The 14791-nt window shown below is 38.3% G+C and overlaps 1 protein-coding gene across 1 annotated transcript in view; it reads left to right on the forward strand.

The window, feature by feature from the left end:
- Positions 1-14791, forward strand: part of CAGE1 (cancer antigen 1) — a 42737-nt gene that overhangs the window by 286 nt on the left and 27660 nt on the right. The window contains exons 2-3 of the mRNA XM_065886018.1: positions 196-329; positions 4034-4477. Of these exons, the coding sequence (XP_065742090.1) occupies positions 196-329; positions 4034-4477 (578 nt within the window). The remainder of the gene's footprint in view (positions 1-195; positions 330-4033; positions 4478-14791) is intronic.

Here is a 14791-nt window from a genome sequence, read left to right on the forward strand (position 1 = left end):
CGTCCCGCAGGACGCGAGAGGGACCCGAGGTGTGTGGGCTGTTCGTGTTCCCGTTGTTCCCCGCCGAGCCTGGGCTTACTGTTCCTTCCGGAGCTTTTCGAGTCGGCTCCCCGCTCTGTGTCCTCCCTTGGAAGGACTCATAAGCTAGCCCGGGGCTGCTGGACGTGGAGGGTCTCATACCGTGTAACCTCCCAGCTCTGCGCATGGAAACTTCGAGAGGGTCAGAGGGCGCGGGAGCCGGGCGAGCGCCGTTGCGGCCGCGAGGGGCGGGCGCGGCCGGGCCGACGTCACACTGGGACGTTCCAGCGCTGCCGCATCCCCGCTGCGAGGTGTGAAAAGCCGTGCGTGGGCAAGGTTGAAAGCGTTCTTCCCCCTCCCTCGTTACCCAGTGCGGAGGGAGGCCGCCCGAAATCCTTACTGTGGAGCCGAGCAACTATGATCCCTGGAAGTGAGCACACTTGTCCGACCTGAAAAGTTTGTTGCGTTGTTGGGAGGTGAAAATAAGACAGTTGCTTTTCAGAAGTTTAAAATTTGACATACGACTGAAAATTTAAGGGAAAAAAAACATTTGAGAATTTTTGCCAGTACCCCCAGTGACACCTCTTTTAACACCCACTCTAAAACAGCTTAGGAGTGTCTTTGGAATATCTGTCCAAACATTGGAACAAGTTTTTTTTTTGTTGTTTTTAAGTCTAGCATAAATCGGGTAAGGACAGAATGAAAGATGAAAAAAGGAAGCCTAACTTAAAAAAAAAAAAGGAAATTGGTAGATTATGCCAAATGAACAAAGTTGTAAGAGTGTTATAATTGGGAGTTCTAGGTTCGCAAACGAAAAATTTTGAAGGAATAAGGCCCTGGCGGTTTTTTGCATTTGGAAAACAAAAGAAGGATGTTTCAGACCCCCTTCCCCACGTCCCAGGCAGTATTTATGTATTTGGAAGACAGAGGAAAAGGTGAGCATAAAGTCTGGCCTCTCACCAATCCTGCCCAGCCGGCTTGGCTCCCTGGCTGTTTTTATATTGATCCTTAACCAAATGATGACAGGTTTGGAAAAAAAATTAAACCTTGGTAAGTTACTTATTAATTTGGTAATTCAATAAAATACCCCAGGGGAGTGGTTAAGTGGCTGCAGATTGAAAAGTTTTAATAGAAATAAATCATTTAAGTGCAGGATTTATTCGATATATTCTCTGAACAACACTGGTTGGTTTGCTGTAGGGGATATTGAAAAACCGTAAATGGGCTCCTCCTGAGGTCTGTATAGTATGTGAGTGCAGACACTAACACCCTTGAAAGAATGGTGAAAACTAAAACAGTCAACGAATAGGTGCTGACTTGTGAGATGGAAGTTTAGACTAAAGACGTTGTAGGAATTTAAAAACTGGGTGAATGGGTAAATAGGAAAGTTTTAGGAGGGAGAAGCACTTACCAGGGCAGACTACTGAGATGGTAAGGAGCGTGATCTATTTGCAGGGAAGGAAGCCTGATCTGACTTGAGCAGAGGAGGACTGGGGAAGTAATGTGGGTTCAGGCTATGGAAGACCTAGGAAGTCAAGCAGAAGAATTGGACTCTGTGTTTGGACCTGTTTTCTACTCCCATCCCCTGACGGACCTGAGGAGGTCATGAGAAAATATGGACCAGTATGATGCCGTAGGGAGGGAAAGAAAGTGTGGGTTATGAAGAACATTTTTAAAGGAGAATCGGACAGGACTTGGTAACTGAGTAGCCCATGGGTGATGAGGTAGAAGGATGCCAAAGATGTCTCCTGGTTTTCAAACCCAAGTGCCTGAGAGAATAAGTGTGGCATAGGGAAGGGAGGGAAAACTGATGTTCAGTGTTGGATTTGACTTGATAATGAGGTATTAGAATAGAAAGTATCAGATAAGTAGAAATACAGTGTTTTGTGGACCCTAATAGGTCTCTGATAATATTTTGTAAATATCTTTTGATTAATTGAGAGATCCCTTCACCTTCTGGGTCCCAAACCTTTTAGGAAATCACTGGATGGTAGCCACACATACTGACTTCTTTTTGTCCAAATTAGTATTTACTACCATGCAAAGTTACCATGACTTTGTAACATACTCAGACTAATTTTATATTTTTCCAATGACTTCACAAATGATATTTTAAAATTTAGGGTAGTGAACTTTGTTGCCTTCTTAATATGAAGAGGGAAAGGGAAAACAGCTTTTTGTTTGTATATCTTTGTTGCTGCGCGCGGGCTTTCTCTAGTTGTGGCAAGCGGGGGCTACTCTTCGTTGCGGTGCGCACACTTCTCATTGCGGTGGCTTCTCTTGTTGCGGAGCACGGGCTCTAGGCACGGGCTTAGTAGTTGTGGCACATGGGCTCAGTAGTTGTGGCTCGCAGGCTCTAGAGCTCAGGCTCAGTAGTTTTGGCACATGGGCTTAGTTGCTCCGCGGCATGTGGGATCTTCCCGGACCAGGGTTCAAACCTGTGTCTCCTGCATTGGCAGGCGGATTCTTAACCACTGCGCCACCAGGGAACCCCCCAAAATTCTTAAATTAGTGTACAAGGAAATGTGTATAAAGATGTTTACTGCAGTGCTGTTTTTAATAGCAAAATTAGAAACAAATATCTAACAGAAAGGGAATAAAGTGTAATCCTTTAGAATGAACTAGATCTACATGTATTTACATGGCTAAGTCTGAAAAGCAAAAATTTAAGTGAAATAGACATTTATATGGATATATATAAAATGTGTTATTTATATAAAAATTTAAAACAAAATAATGGTGTATATACCCACAATTTGCCCAGGGTGCTGCAGGATATTTTGAAATTTGAAGAAAACAGTGATACTGGACATCTGTTGGACCCCACAAGCTACTAGCTTAAGATAGTTCACTATTTCAGTATAAAAACCATACTATAATCCTTTCTATACTGCCTTGTTTGCAAAGATGGGTTTTTGGAGGTTGCTGTGATAGAAAGCAAGTACTTCCTGAAAATCAGGGTGAAGTCGGAAGTGAGGGTTGGCTTCCAGCTTAATTCCAAGGTTTGAGACATTGTGCTGTGCTTAGTCGTGTACCCAACTAGCAGGCAAGTTTGGTTGTTTAAGAATGAAATAAAATATTTTTCTCTTTCAGCTTATGTGTATTTTTAAACAGCTACTAAGTTGTTAGGAAAAATAGTTAAGTTGTTTGAGCTTAACTACTTAATAAATGGAACTGTTAAGTATTTCTTTTGGTCTACGGGTGCTGTGAAAAAATTACAGACTTTAAGGTGTCACAAAATGAGAAAGTCTGGGAACTTGATATGTGTTATTTAGGGTACTTAAATGAGTAGTAAAATTAGAAAAATATGGATGGGAAGAATTAATACTTACCAGCTTCAGTATAGTAGTTCTCTCAGGGGAGGGGAAAATGAGGGAATTTAGGTAGAAGGGAAGGGTCATTTATTAATTTTGTAACACTTCTTTCCATTTTGTCTTTATTTGCTTCTGATTTTTTAAAATGTATTAAATCTGGGTAATTTGTCATATTGAGAAACAGTATAGCATAGCATTTAGAAATAGTATTCTGGAATCCCAGATGCACTGCTTACCAGCTCTGTGACCTTAGGCAAGTGACTTAACATCTCTTATGTTTCAGTTTTCTTATCTGTAAAACAGGGGTAATAACAGTACCTAGCTCATGAGATTGTTGTGAGATTAAATGAGTTTATGTGTGTTTGCTATTATACTATGTGCTGTGTGTTTGTATTGTTTTGAAACATTTAAAAATTACAGTACGACGAAAGAATTTTGAAGATGCCTTGGAATTTGTTGCAATGGTATTTGACAAGAATGATATATAACAAGCTTTTTTGTAGCAGTCCCTCGATGACTTCTTCCTCCACGTAAAAATGTTTTGTTGTATCCGCTGGCACAAACACACTCAATGAAAAAGGTTGAAATATATATAATTCATAAAAGCCTCCAACAGTTGATTTCATAAATGTAAATGTAACTGTTAAGTCATAAATTTCAGGTCAGCTAATTCTTATTTTCATCTTTCTCTTTCTAATGAGATGTCAACATTGGAAATTACTCACAGAATGTATTAACTCAGCCAGTTGACACCAGCATTTCTTCCTTCAGACAATTTGAACCCCTTTGCAAATTTCATCAGACAGAAGCATTTAATAATAAAATGGTAATATTTCAAAATCTGACAGAAGACTTATCTTATACAGAGGAGCCAGAATTCCAACGTCATGTATATAATTATGCAGAAGACACCAATATACAGGAAGATTCATTTAAGGAAGAAAATCCAAAGGGAACTAGCACTTCCACAAATAAAGATCAACTTGTTCTTAAGTGTGTCAGACAACCTCCTAGAAGGCCACCTCTAATCCACTTCAGTGGAGAGATGCTGAAATTCATGGAAATGTCACTGGCTAATAGTACTGCCATGGAATCTTCCCTCAACCCTAGTCAACCTCAAGGCTTCTTGTGTGAGGAAAATTTACACAGTGATGTTGAACAAGCACTTTATAAGGAGAATAGCTTTAACCTGCTTGATCTGAGAGTTAATTATAAAACAGAGGAGGTAAGATTTTTAATGGTTAGTACAGCCTGTAGGGTATTAAAGGATGTGTTTTTAAAAAACAAACAAAAAACACTATGTAATCTGAGATTTTTGTAAGTAGTGCTAAATCATCTGATCAGCATGAGGGACATTGCTTCTCTGGGGAAAATGCCTTCTGAGATCTTACTCAATTTAGAAACAATTTTTTCTAATAAAATCAAGTCCATACTTGGGGATTAGTTCTACCAAATGATAATTTCTTTGAGGGTCAGGGCTCTGTCTTACTTATCCCTTTATGCACCCTAGCATCTGCATGATGCCTTGAATATACTAAGCTTTTATATTTGGTGAATCATATTGATTGGAACTCAGAGTTTACAGTAAGGAAAAGGTTAGAAGAGGAAGAAGTACCGAGGTATTAATTAAATTATTTGACAAAAGTTTATGGTTTTTCTATCATGTGGGATTTCTACTGACAAGCAAAAAATGTTTATCTTTCTACCAAAGTGAAAACATTAATTTGTCTTTGAATTGTTGATTCTGGGTATGTAGTATCCTAGGACCGCTGAAGATGCCAACAGTATAAAGTCTATGTACGCTCTGAATAAAAAAATTAAAAATTTAAGAATTTGTGTGGGCAAATAGATAAAAATCCAAGAGTAGCATAACCAATGCCTTATCATTGTGAGTTTGGTGAGAAAGCTATAGCTGTTATGTATCATTTACAAGTATAAGCAGGTTTTTTGTTCATTTATTTGGAAGGAGCATTTACAAGAGAACTTTATTTACCTGTTTTGAGTTCTGGAAAAGAACATTTTAAAACGCAGTTTAATTAGGGTTTCTCAAGATTGTTCCTTCCTATTTCCCATTGCATTTAGCCATTCAGTCAGTCAATAAAAACTTCAGGCATCTATCATGTCCTAGGCCCTGTGCTATGTGTTGGTTATAAAATGGCTGAAAAAGAAAACCAAAACCAAAAGGTTGTGGGTTTTGTCCTCATGAAAAGAACACCCTAGTAGAGGAGATAGACTTAAATAATCGTATAAGTAAATGTAAACTTTCAACTGTGGTAAGTGCTGTGAATAGAAGTTACATATAAATTGTATATAATGTTATATAAAATTACATATAAACTTGCAACTATGATAGGTGCTGTGACTAAAAGTAAGATGGGAGTCTTCCTGTCCTGGTCAGGGAATTTGGGTAGGGCTTCCCTGAAGTGTAGTGGTAATTGAGCTCAGCTCTGAAGGATGAGTGGGAGTAGTTAAGTAACAGTAGGTGGGAGAGCATTCCATGCAGAAGTAACAACAAGTGCAAAAACCCTGTGGCTGCAGGGAGCATGGTACCTTCATTCATGGATCTGAAGGAAGCTTAATGTTGCTGGGTTGGAGGGAGAAGAGGGATGTTGTTGATGAGGATGGAAAGGTAGCATGGATTAGATATCAAGGTCAATATCAGGACCTTGTAGGCCTCAGTAAGGATAGTTGTCTTTATCTCAGAACAATGAAAACAACACTAAATATAAGGTTCCAGTATCCCTAAATTCTAGAAAGTTATTTAGCCCACCCCTTCAGAGATCTTTTACTGGGTTGTTATGTTCATTTTAGTGTTTTCTTACTACAACTTACTGTCCTTTTTTAAACCCCCCAAACTGTATTGTAGGCAGAAAGTCAATCATGAGGTATGTTCGTCTGACTTTCTAATGTTCACAGGAGTCATAGCATAGTGAGGTAATGGTTTAATGAGGAATAAAAAAGTCTTTATTCAAAAGAGGCCTCACAAGAGAGTGTCGTCCACATCATGGTGGATTGAGCCCTTCAATCTACAACTAGTAAAACATCCACAACTCAACAAACATGCATCTGCTGAACATACCAGGGTGCTGGAGAATTCCATGCAGCTGTACATCTAAAGGAGGGTGGACTGGAATGCATAGAGGAGGCAGAACTGGGGGAACAGTGGAGGTGGTGCCTGCAATCCTGGTCCCCCAGCCATGGTGGCTGAGCCCATGGCCTCAGAGAACCCAGTAGCAGCAGGAGAGGCAGCACACATGACTCAAGCCTCCTGGCCACAGTAGCACTAGCCAACCATAGGTGACTAGGCAGCAGTGGCAGTGGAGCCCACAACCTCATCTCTCCAGCTGCAGAGGCACCCATAACTCTGCCCCCCCAAATCCAGCCCGCAATGGCAGCACCCACGAACTTGACACCACCAGGCACAACAGGGTGCCCATGATCCCCACTGTCTTCCCCTCCCCCCATGTTGGCAGAGCCTGCGACTCAGGGGATCTTGGGTGTGGCAGAAGCACCCACCACCATCCCGGTGCCCCAGCAGCACCAGCAGCAGCAAGGCACCAACCACCCTAGAGGCACAAGCAGCAATAGCAAGGGCACCTGTCAGAGGCCATGGAGGGTGGAAAGTGCCAGCTCTCAAATGTAACCAGAGGTAGCACAGGTAAGAGAAACCAAAAACTTGTGTTATGTATGCCGCCTGCTGGAAAACAAAAGAAAGACCTCTAATTGCTAACCTATTGAATCATTAGAATCAAGAGAGGGCAAAAAAACTTTAAAGAAGAAAGGTATTTGCTACTTCAGATGCACTGGCAGAGGAGCAACTCATCAAGCACCAAGGAAGAGAAGAGCCACAGTAACACTGTATCACAAAAAGAAAATGATAATTCTCCAGAAACCAAACTTAAAGTCATGGAATATTGAGATCTAACTGATAGAGAATTCAAAATAGCTGTCATAAAGAAACCCAAGGAGCTATGAGAAAATCAGGCAGTCCAATGAGCTAAGGAATCAAATTGATTAACGGAATATTTTACCAAAATATTGGAACTCTAAAAAAGAATCAAATTCTGGAGCTGAAGGACTTAATAAACAAGATGAAGAATGCATTAGAAAGCCTTGGAAATAGAGCAGACCCTATGGAAGACAGGATTAGCGAGCTTGAGGATAGAAATCTAGAAATGATACAGGTAGAAAAAGAGAGTTAGTCTTTAAAAAATAAGGAAATTCTATGAGAGCTATACAACTCTTTTAGGAGGGACAACAGTAGGGTAATGGGTTATCCCAGAAGAAGAAGAGTTGAAGAAGGGAGCAGGGAGTTTACCTAAAGAAAGAATAGCTGAGTGACTTCCCTGATGGTTCAGTGGTTAAGACTCTGACCTTCCACTGCAGGGGGCATGGGTTTGATCCCTGCTCAGGGAACTAAGATCCCACATGCTGTTCAGGGCGGTCAAAAAATAAATTAAAAAATATATATATACCCGTGGGCCTTTTCCCTTTGGGAAAAGGCACAGGGGGAGAAAGATGGTGGCTACACAGGTACTTACTTTATTACTGTTCTTTAAACTCCAGTGTTTTGTGCATGCTTCTGTATATAAGGTATATGTCACAATTAAACAAAAATAAGTGGAAAAAAATAAGATGATGTCTTCAAGTGAATAGGAAGTTCAAAGAACACTTCAAGTTAATTTTCTTTACCTGGCTTAATTTTCTTGGAGATAAAATAAAGATTTTTTCAGTTTTCAAAATATTAATCATGACCAAATTGTGATGACAACAGAGATTTATAATTGGAGCATGACTCTTTGAATTTTTGCTCATTTTAATTCTAAAATTAACTGCTATAAAGAGCCCTGTTGGAATAAAGATTTTTTTCAGAAAAAAATAAATAAAAATAAAGATTACTGAAACCAACAGCATATCAGGGATGTAAAAAGATTAAGGTTTAAAAAATAATTATAATAGCTGAGAATTTTCCAAGCCTGAGGAAGGAACTGTACGTACAAATCCATGAAGCCAAGAGAACATCTAATCACCTCATTGCAAAAAGGTCTTCTCTAAGACACATTATATTAAAACTGTCAAAAGTCAATGACAAAGAGGTACTAAATACAATGTGATATGCTGGATTGGATCTTGGAACAGAAAAAGGACATTAGTGGGAAAACTGGTAAAATCTAGAGTTTAGTTAATAGCAATGCAATTGTGTTGTTTTGTTTTAATTTTAACAATGTGCCATGGTATATAAGATGTTAACATTAAGGGAAACCAATAAAAATTTTATTAAAAATACAAAAGAGTCAATGGCAAAGAATTTTAAAGGCAACTAGGGAAAAAAGGATGGTTACCTACAAAGGAACCCCCATTAGGCTATCAGCAGATTTTTCAGCTGAAACTCTATAGGCCAGGAGGGAGTGGAATAACATTCTCAAAATACTGAAAGATTAAAAACTGTCAGCCAAAAATACTTTATCCAGCAAAGTTATTATTCACATATGAAGGAGAAATAAAGGCTTTCTCAGACAAAAGCTGAAGGAGTTCATCAACACTAGACGTGCTTTACAAGAGATGTTGAAAGGAGCTCTTATGCCAAAAACAAAAAGGAAAAGTATACAAAATTTCGAGTAAGGTGATAAATAGAATCAGAAAATTGCAACTCTATGTTAGAATAGATTGTTAACACTGTAATATAGCAGAAATATCAAGGGAGAAAAAAAGCAGAAAACATAACGATACTTACTTCAATTTGGTAACAGACTCACAACATAAATAGGGATAATTTGAGACAACAAAAACAAGAGGGGAAGAGGAAAAGGACAGAACCTGTATAGGCAAATGAAGATAAGATGCTATCAGCAGAAAAAAGACTGTCTTATCTATGAGATGTTTTACACAAACCTCATGGTAACCACAAAACATAAATCTAGAGCAAATACATGAAACATAAAAAAGAGAAACATCATAGAAAACCACCAAAAAAAAATAGAAACACAAAAAAAGAAACAATGGAGATAGACAGCAATCAGAAAACAAAAGATAAAATGGCAGTACCAAGTCCTCATCTGTCAATAATCATCCTAAAAGTAAATGGATTTAATACACCAATCAAAAGACATAGAGTGGTTGGATAGATTAAAAGACAAGACCCTCCCCCCCAAAAAAAAATATATATATATGAAAAACAAGACCCAACTATATACTCCCTCCAGGAGACTCACCTCAGCTTTAAAGATAAACATAGGCTTAAAATGAAGGGATGGAAGATGATACTCCAAGCAAATGGGAGTTAAAAGAAAGTGTCTCTATATTCATATCTGACAAAATAGACTCCAAGCCAAAAAAGGTAACAAGAGACAAAGATGGACATATAAAAATAATAAAGGGGACAATTCATGAAGAAGATGTAACATTTATTAATAGGTATGCACGTAACATAGGAGCACCAAAATATATAAAGCAATTATTAATGGACCAAAGGGAGAAATTGACAGCAACACAATAATAGTAGGGAACTTTAACACCCACTTACACCAATGGATAGATCATCCAGACAGAAAGTCAACAAAGAAACATCAGCCTTAAATGAAACATTAGACCAGATATATTTGATAAATTTGTACAGAACATGCTGTCTAAATGCAACAAAGTACACATTCTCAAGTGCACATGAAGTTTTCTCAAGGATACACCATATGTTGGTACAAAGAAAGTCTCAATAAATGGAAGAAGATTGAAATCATATCAAGCACAATGGTATAAAACTAGGAATCAACTAGGAGAAGAAAGCTGGAAAAAATCACAGATAATGTTCATGACTGAACAACATGCTATAAACAACTATTGGGTCAATGAAGAAATCAATGGAGAAATAAAAAGTTACATGAAGACAAATGAAGATAAAAATACTACATATAGGGATGCAGCTCTTAAAAGAAGTTTATAGCAATGCAGGCCTACCTCAAGACAAAAGAAAAATCTCAGGGAATTCCCTGGCGGTCCAGTGTTTAGGACTCCATGCTTTCACTGCAGAGGGCATGGGTTTGATCTCGGGTTCAATCTCTGGTTCAGGAACTAAGATCCCACAAGCGGCACGGTGCAGCCAAAAAAAGAAAGAAAGAAAAAAGCCCTCAAACAATCCAAACTTACACGTAAAGGAACAAGAAAAAGAAGAACAAACAAAGTCCAAAGTCAGTAGAAGGAAAAAAAATAATAAAGATCAGAGTGGAAGTAAATGAAATAGACTAAAAAGACATTGGAAAAGATCAATGAAACTAAGAGCTGGTTCTTTGAAAAGATAAACAAAATTGACAAACCTTTAGCTAGACTCACTAAGAAAAAAAGAGAGAGCACTCTGCTAAATAAAATCAGAAACAAAAGAGACTATTAACAGCAGCTATCACAGAAATACAAATGATTATAAGAGAATACTAAGAACAGCTATACATCAGCAACCTAGGAGACATGGACAAATTCTTAGAATCATACAACCTTCGAAGATGAATCAAGAAGAAATAGAAGGACTTCCCTGGTGGTACAGTGGTTGGGAGTCCGCCTGCCAATGCAGGGGACATGGGTTTGATCCCTGGTCTGGGAGGGTCCCACATGCTGTGGAGCATCTAAGCTATGAGCCACAAGTGCTGAGCCTGCACTCTGGAGCCCGCGAGTCACAACTGCTGAGCCTGCATGCCACAACTACTGAAGCCCGCATACCTAGAGCCCAAGCTTCGCAACAGGAGAAGCCACTGCAGTGAGGGGCCCGTGCACTGCAGCAAAGAGTGGCCCCTGCTCGCCGCCCCTAGAGAAAGCCTGTGTGCAGCAACGAAGACCCAATGCAGCCAAAAAATAATAAAAATCAATAAACTTTTAAAAAAGGAACTAGAAAATCTGAATAGACAAATCACTAGTAAAGAGATTGAAACAGTAATCAAAACCTTCCCCCCCAAAAAAGTTCAGGACCAGGTGGCTTCACTGATATATTCTATTAAACATTCAAAGAAGATTTAATACCTATTCTTCTCAAACTCTTCGAAAAACTTGAAGAGGAGAGAACATTTCCTAACTCAATCTATGAGGCCAACATTACTCTGATAACAAAGTCAGACAAAGACAACACACAGAAAAAGAAATTGCAAGCCAATATTTTTTATGAACATAGATGCAAAACTCCTCAACAAAATATTAGCAAACCAAATACAACAATACAGGAAAAGAATCATACACCATGATCAAGTGGAATTTATTCCAGGGATGCAAGGACGGTTCAACATCTGCAAATCAATCAGTGTGATACATCACATTAGCAAAATGGAGGATAAAAACTGTATGATCATCTCAATAGATGCAGAAAAGCATTTAACAACATTCAACCCCCATTTATGATAAAAACTCTCAATAAAATTGCTATAGAAGGAACATACCTCAATATAATAAAAGCTATATAAACCCACAGCTAACATCATACTCAAATTTGAAAACCTGAAAGCTGTCCCCCTAAAATCAGGAACAAGATGAGAATGCCCACTCTTGCCACTCTTATTCAACATAGTGTTGGAAATCCTAGCCAGAGCAATTAGGCAAGAAAAAGAAATGAAAAGCATTCAAATAGGAAAGGAAGAAGTAAAACTCTCACTATTTGCAAATTACATGATTTTATAGATAGAAAATTCTAAAGACTTCACAAAAAAACCTGTCAAATAATAAATGAATACAGTTACAGGGTACAAAATCAACATACAAAAACCTGTGGTGTACCTATATATGCTAACAATCAGTTAGCAGAAAGGGAAATTAAGAAAATCTCATTTACAATTGCAACAAAAAGAATAACTACCTAGGAATAAATTTAACCAAGGAGGTGAAAGATCTGTACACTGAAAACTATGACATTGTTGAAAGAGACTGAAGAAGACATAAATGGAAAGATACTCCATGCTAATAGATCAGAAAAATTAACATTTACCTAGAACAATCTACATGTTCAATGCTTATTATTCAGTCCCTATCAAATATTCAGTCCCTATTAAATCCCAAGGATATTTATACAGAAATAGGTCAAACAATTCTAAAATTTATGTGGAATCTCAAAAGACCCCAAAGAACCAAAGCAATCCTAAGAAAAAAGAACAAAGGTAGAGGTATCACACCCAGATTTCAAACTATATTACAAAGCTATAGTAATCAAAACAGCATGATATTGGCAGAAAAATAGTTACATAGATCAATGGAACAGAATCCAGAGCCCAGAAATAAACCCACACGTGTATGGACAATTAATTTATAACAAAGGAGTGAAGAATGTACAATAGAGAAACAATAATCTCTTCAATAAATGGTGTTGGGGGCTTCCCTGGTGGCGCAGTGGTTGAGAGTCCACCTGCCAATGCAGGGGACACGGGTTCATGCCCCAGTCCGGGAAGATCCCACATGCCGCAGAGTGGCTGGGCCAGTGAGCCGTGGCCACTGAGCCTGCGCGTCCGGAGCCTGTGCTCCACAATGGGAGAGGCCACAACAGTGAGAGGCCTGCATACCGCAAAAAAATAAAAATAAAAATAAATGGTGTTGGGAAAACTGAATAGCCACATGCAAGAAAAGAAAAAAAGAAACCACTATGTCACACCATACACAAAACTCAAAATGCATTAAAGACTTGAATGTTAGACCTGAAACCATAAAACTTGTAGAACAAATCATAGGCAGTATACTCCTTGACATTGGCCTTAGCAATATCTTTCTGGATATGTATCCTCAGGCAAGGGAAACAAAAGCAAAAACAAACAAATGGGACATCATCAAACTAAAAAGCTTTTGCACAGTGAAGGAAACTATCCACAAAATACAAAGACAACCTGACGAATGGGAGAAGATATTTGCAAATCATATATCCAATTAGGGGTTAATATGCAAAATATATACAGAGCTCATACAACTCAACAACAAAAAAAATCCAATTAAAAAATGGGCAGAGAAGCTGAATAGATATTTTTCCAAAGAAGACGTGCAGGTGGCCAACAGTTACATGAAAAGATCCTCAACATTGTTAATTGTTAGAGAAATGCAAATCAAAACCACAACAAGGTTATCACCTCACACCAGTCAGAATGGCCATCATCAAAAAGTCTACAAATAATAAATGCTGGAGAGATATGGCCCAGCAATCCCACCACTGGGCATATACCCAGAGAAAACCATAATTCAAAAAGACACATGCACCCCAATGGTCATTGCAGCACTATTTACAATAGCAAGGTCATGGAAGCAACCTAAATGCCCATCGACAGACGAATGGATAAAGAAGATATGGTACATGTATACAATGGAATATTACTCAGCCATAAAAAGGAACGAAACTGGGTCATTTGTAGAGACATGGATGGATCTAGAGATTGTCATACAGAGTGAAGTAAGTCAGAAAGAGAAAAACAAATATCGTATATTAACGCACATATGTGGAACCTAAAAAAATGGTACAGGTGAACCGGTTTGCAGGGCAGAAATTGAGACACAGATGTAGAGAGCAAACATATGGACACCAAGGGGGAAAGTGGTGGGGATGGGGGTGGTGGGATGAACTGGGTGATTGGGATTGACATGTATACACTGATGTGCATAAAATTGATGACTAATAAAAACCTGCTGTATAAAAAAATAAATAAAATTCAAAAAACAAATGCAGGAGAGGATGTGGAGAAAAGGGAACCCTCCTATACTGTTGGTGGGAATGTAAATTGGTGCGGCCACTATGGAAAACAGTATGAAGACTCCTCAAAAATAAAGAATAAAAACTACCATACGGTCCAGCTAGTCCACTTCTGGGTATTTACCCAAAGAATACGAAAACACTAATTTGAAAAGATATATGCACCCCTATGTTCATCACAGCATTATTTACAGTAACCAAGATATGGAAGCAACCTAAGTGCCTGTGAATGGATGAATGGATAAAGAGAATGTTTTATATGTTTACAATAGAATACTACTGTCATATAAACAAGATGAAATCTTGCCATGTGCAGCAACATGTATGGGTGGATCTTGAGGGTGTTATGCTAAGTGAAGTAAGTCAGATGGGGAAAGACAAATATATGATTTCACTCATACATGGAAAAAACTCAAAATAAATGAACAGAATAAGTGAAATGGGTAAAGGGGATGAACTGTATGGTGATGAATGGAAGCTAAATATTTGGTGGTGAGTATGCTGTCGGGTATACAGAAGTAGAAATATAATGTTGTACACATGAAACTTACATAATATTATAAACCAGTGTTACCTCAATAGAAAATAAACTTTTAAAAAAGACTTTGCAGACTAAGGTGATGGACAAATCTGTTTTAATTCATTTGAAGTCAAAGAAAGTTATATGTATTCAGAAAAGTTTGTGTCATAGAAAATGGTGAGAGTACCCAAGTTTAATTTTTCCTCTGTAAAAGTAAGTGTAATACATATCTCTATCATATACCTACTG

This window comes from Phocoena phocoena, chromosome 10 (genome assembly GCF_963924675.1).
Source record: "Phocoena phocoena chromosome 10, mPhoPho1.1, whole genome shotgun sequence".
Taxonomy (NCBI): domain Eukaryota; kingdom Metazoa; phylum Chordata; class Mammalia; order Artiodactyla; family Phocoenidae; genus Phocoena; species Phocoena phocoena.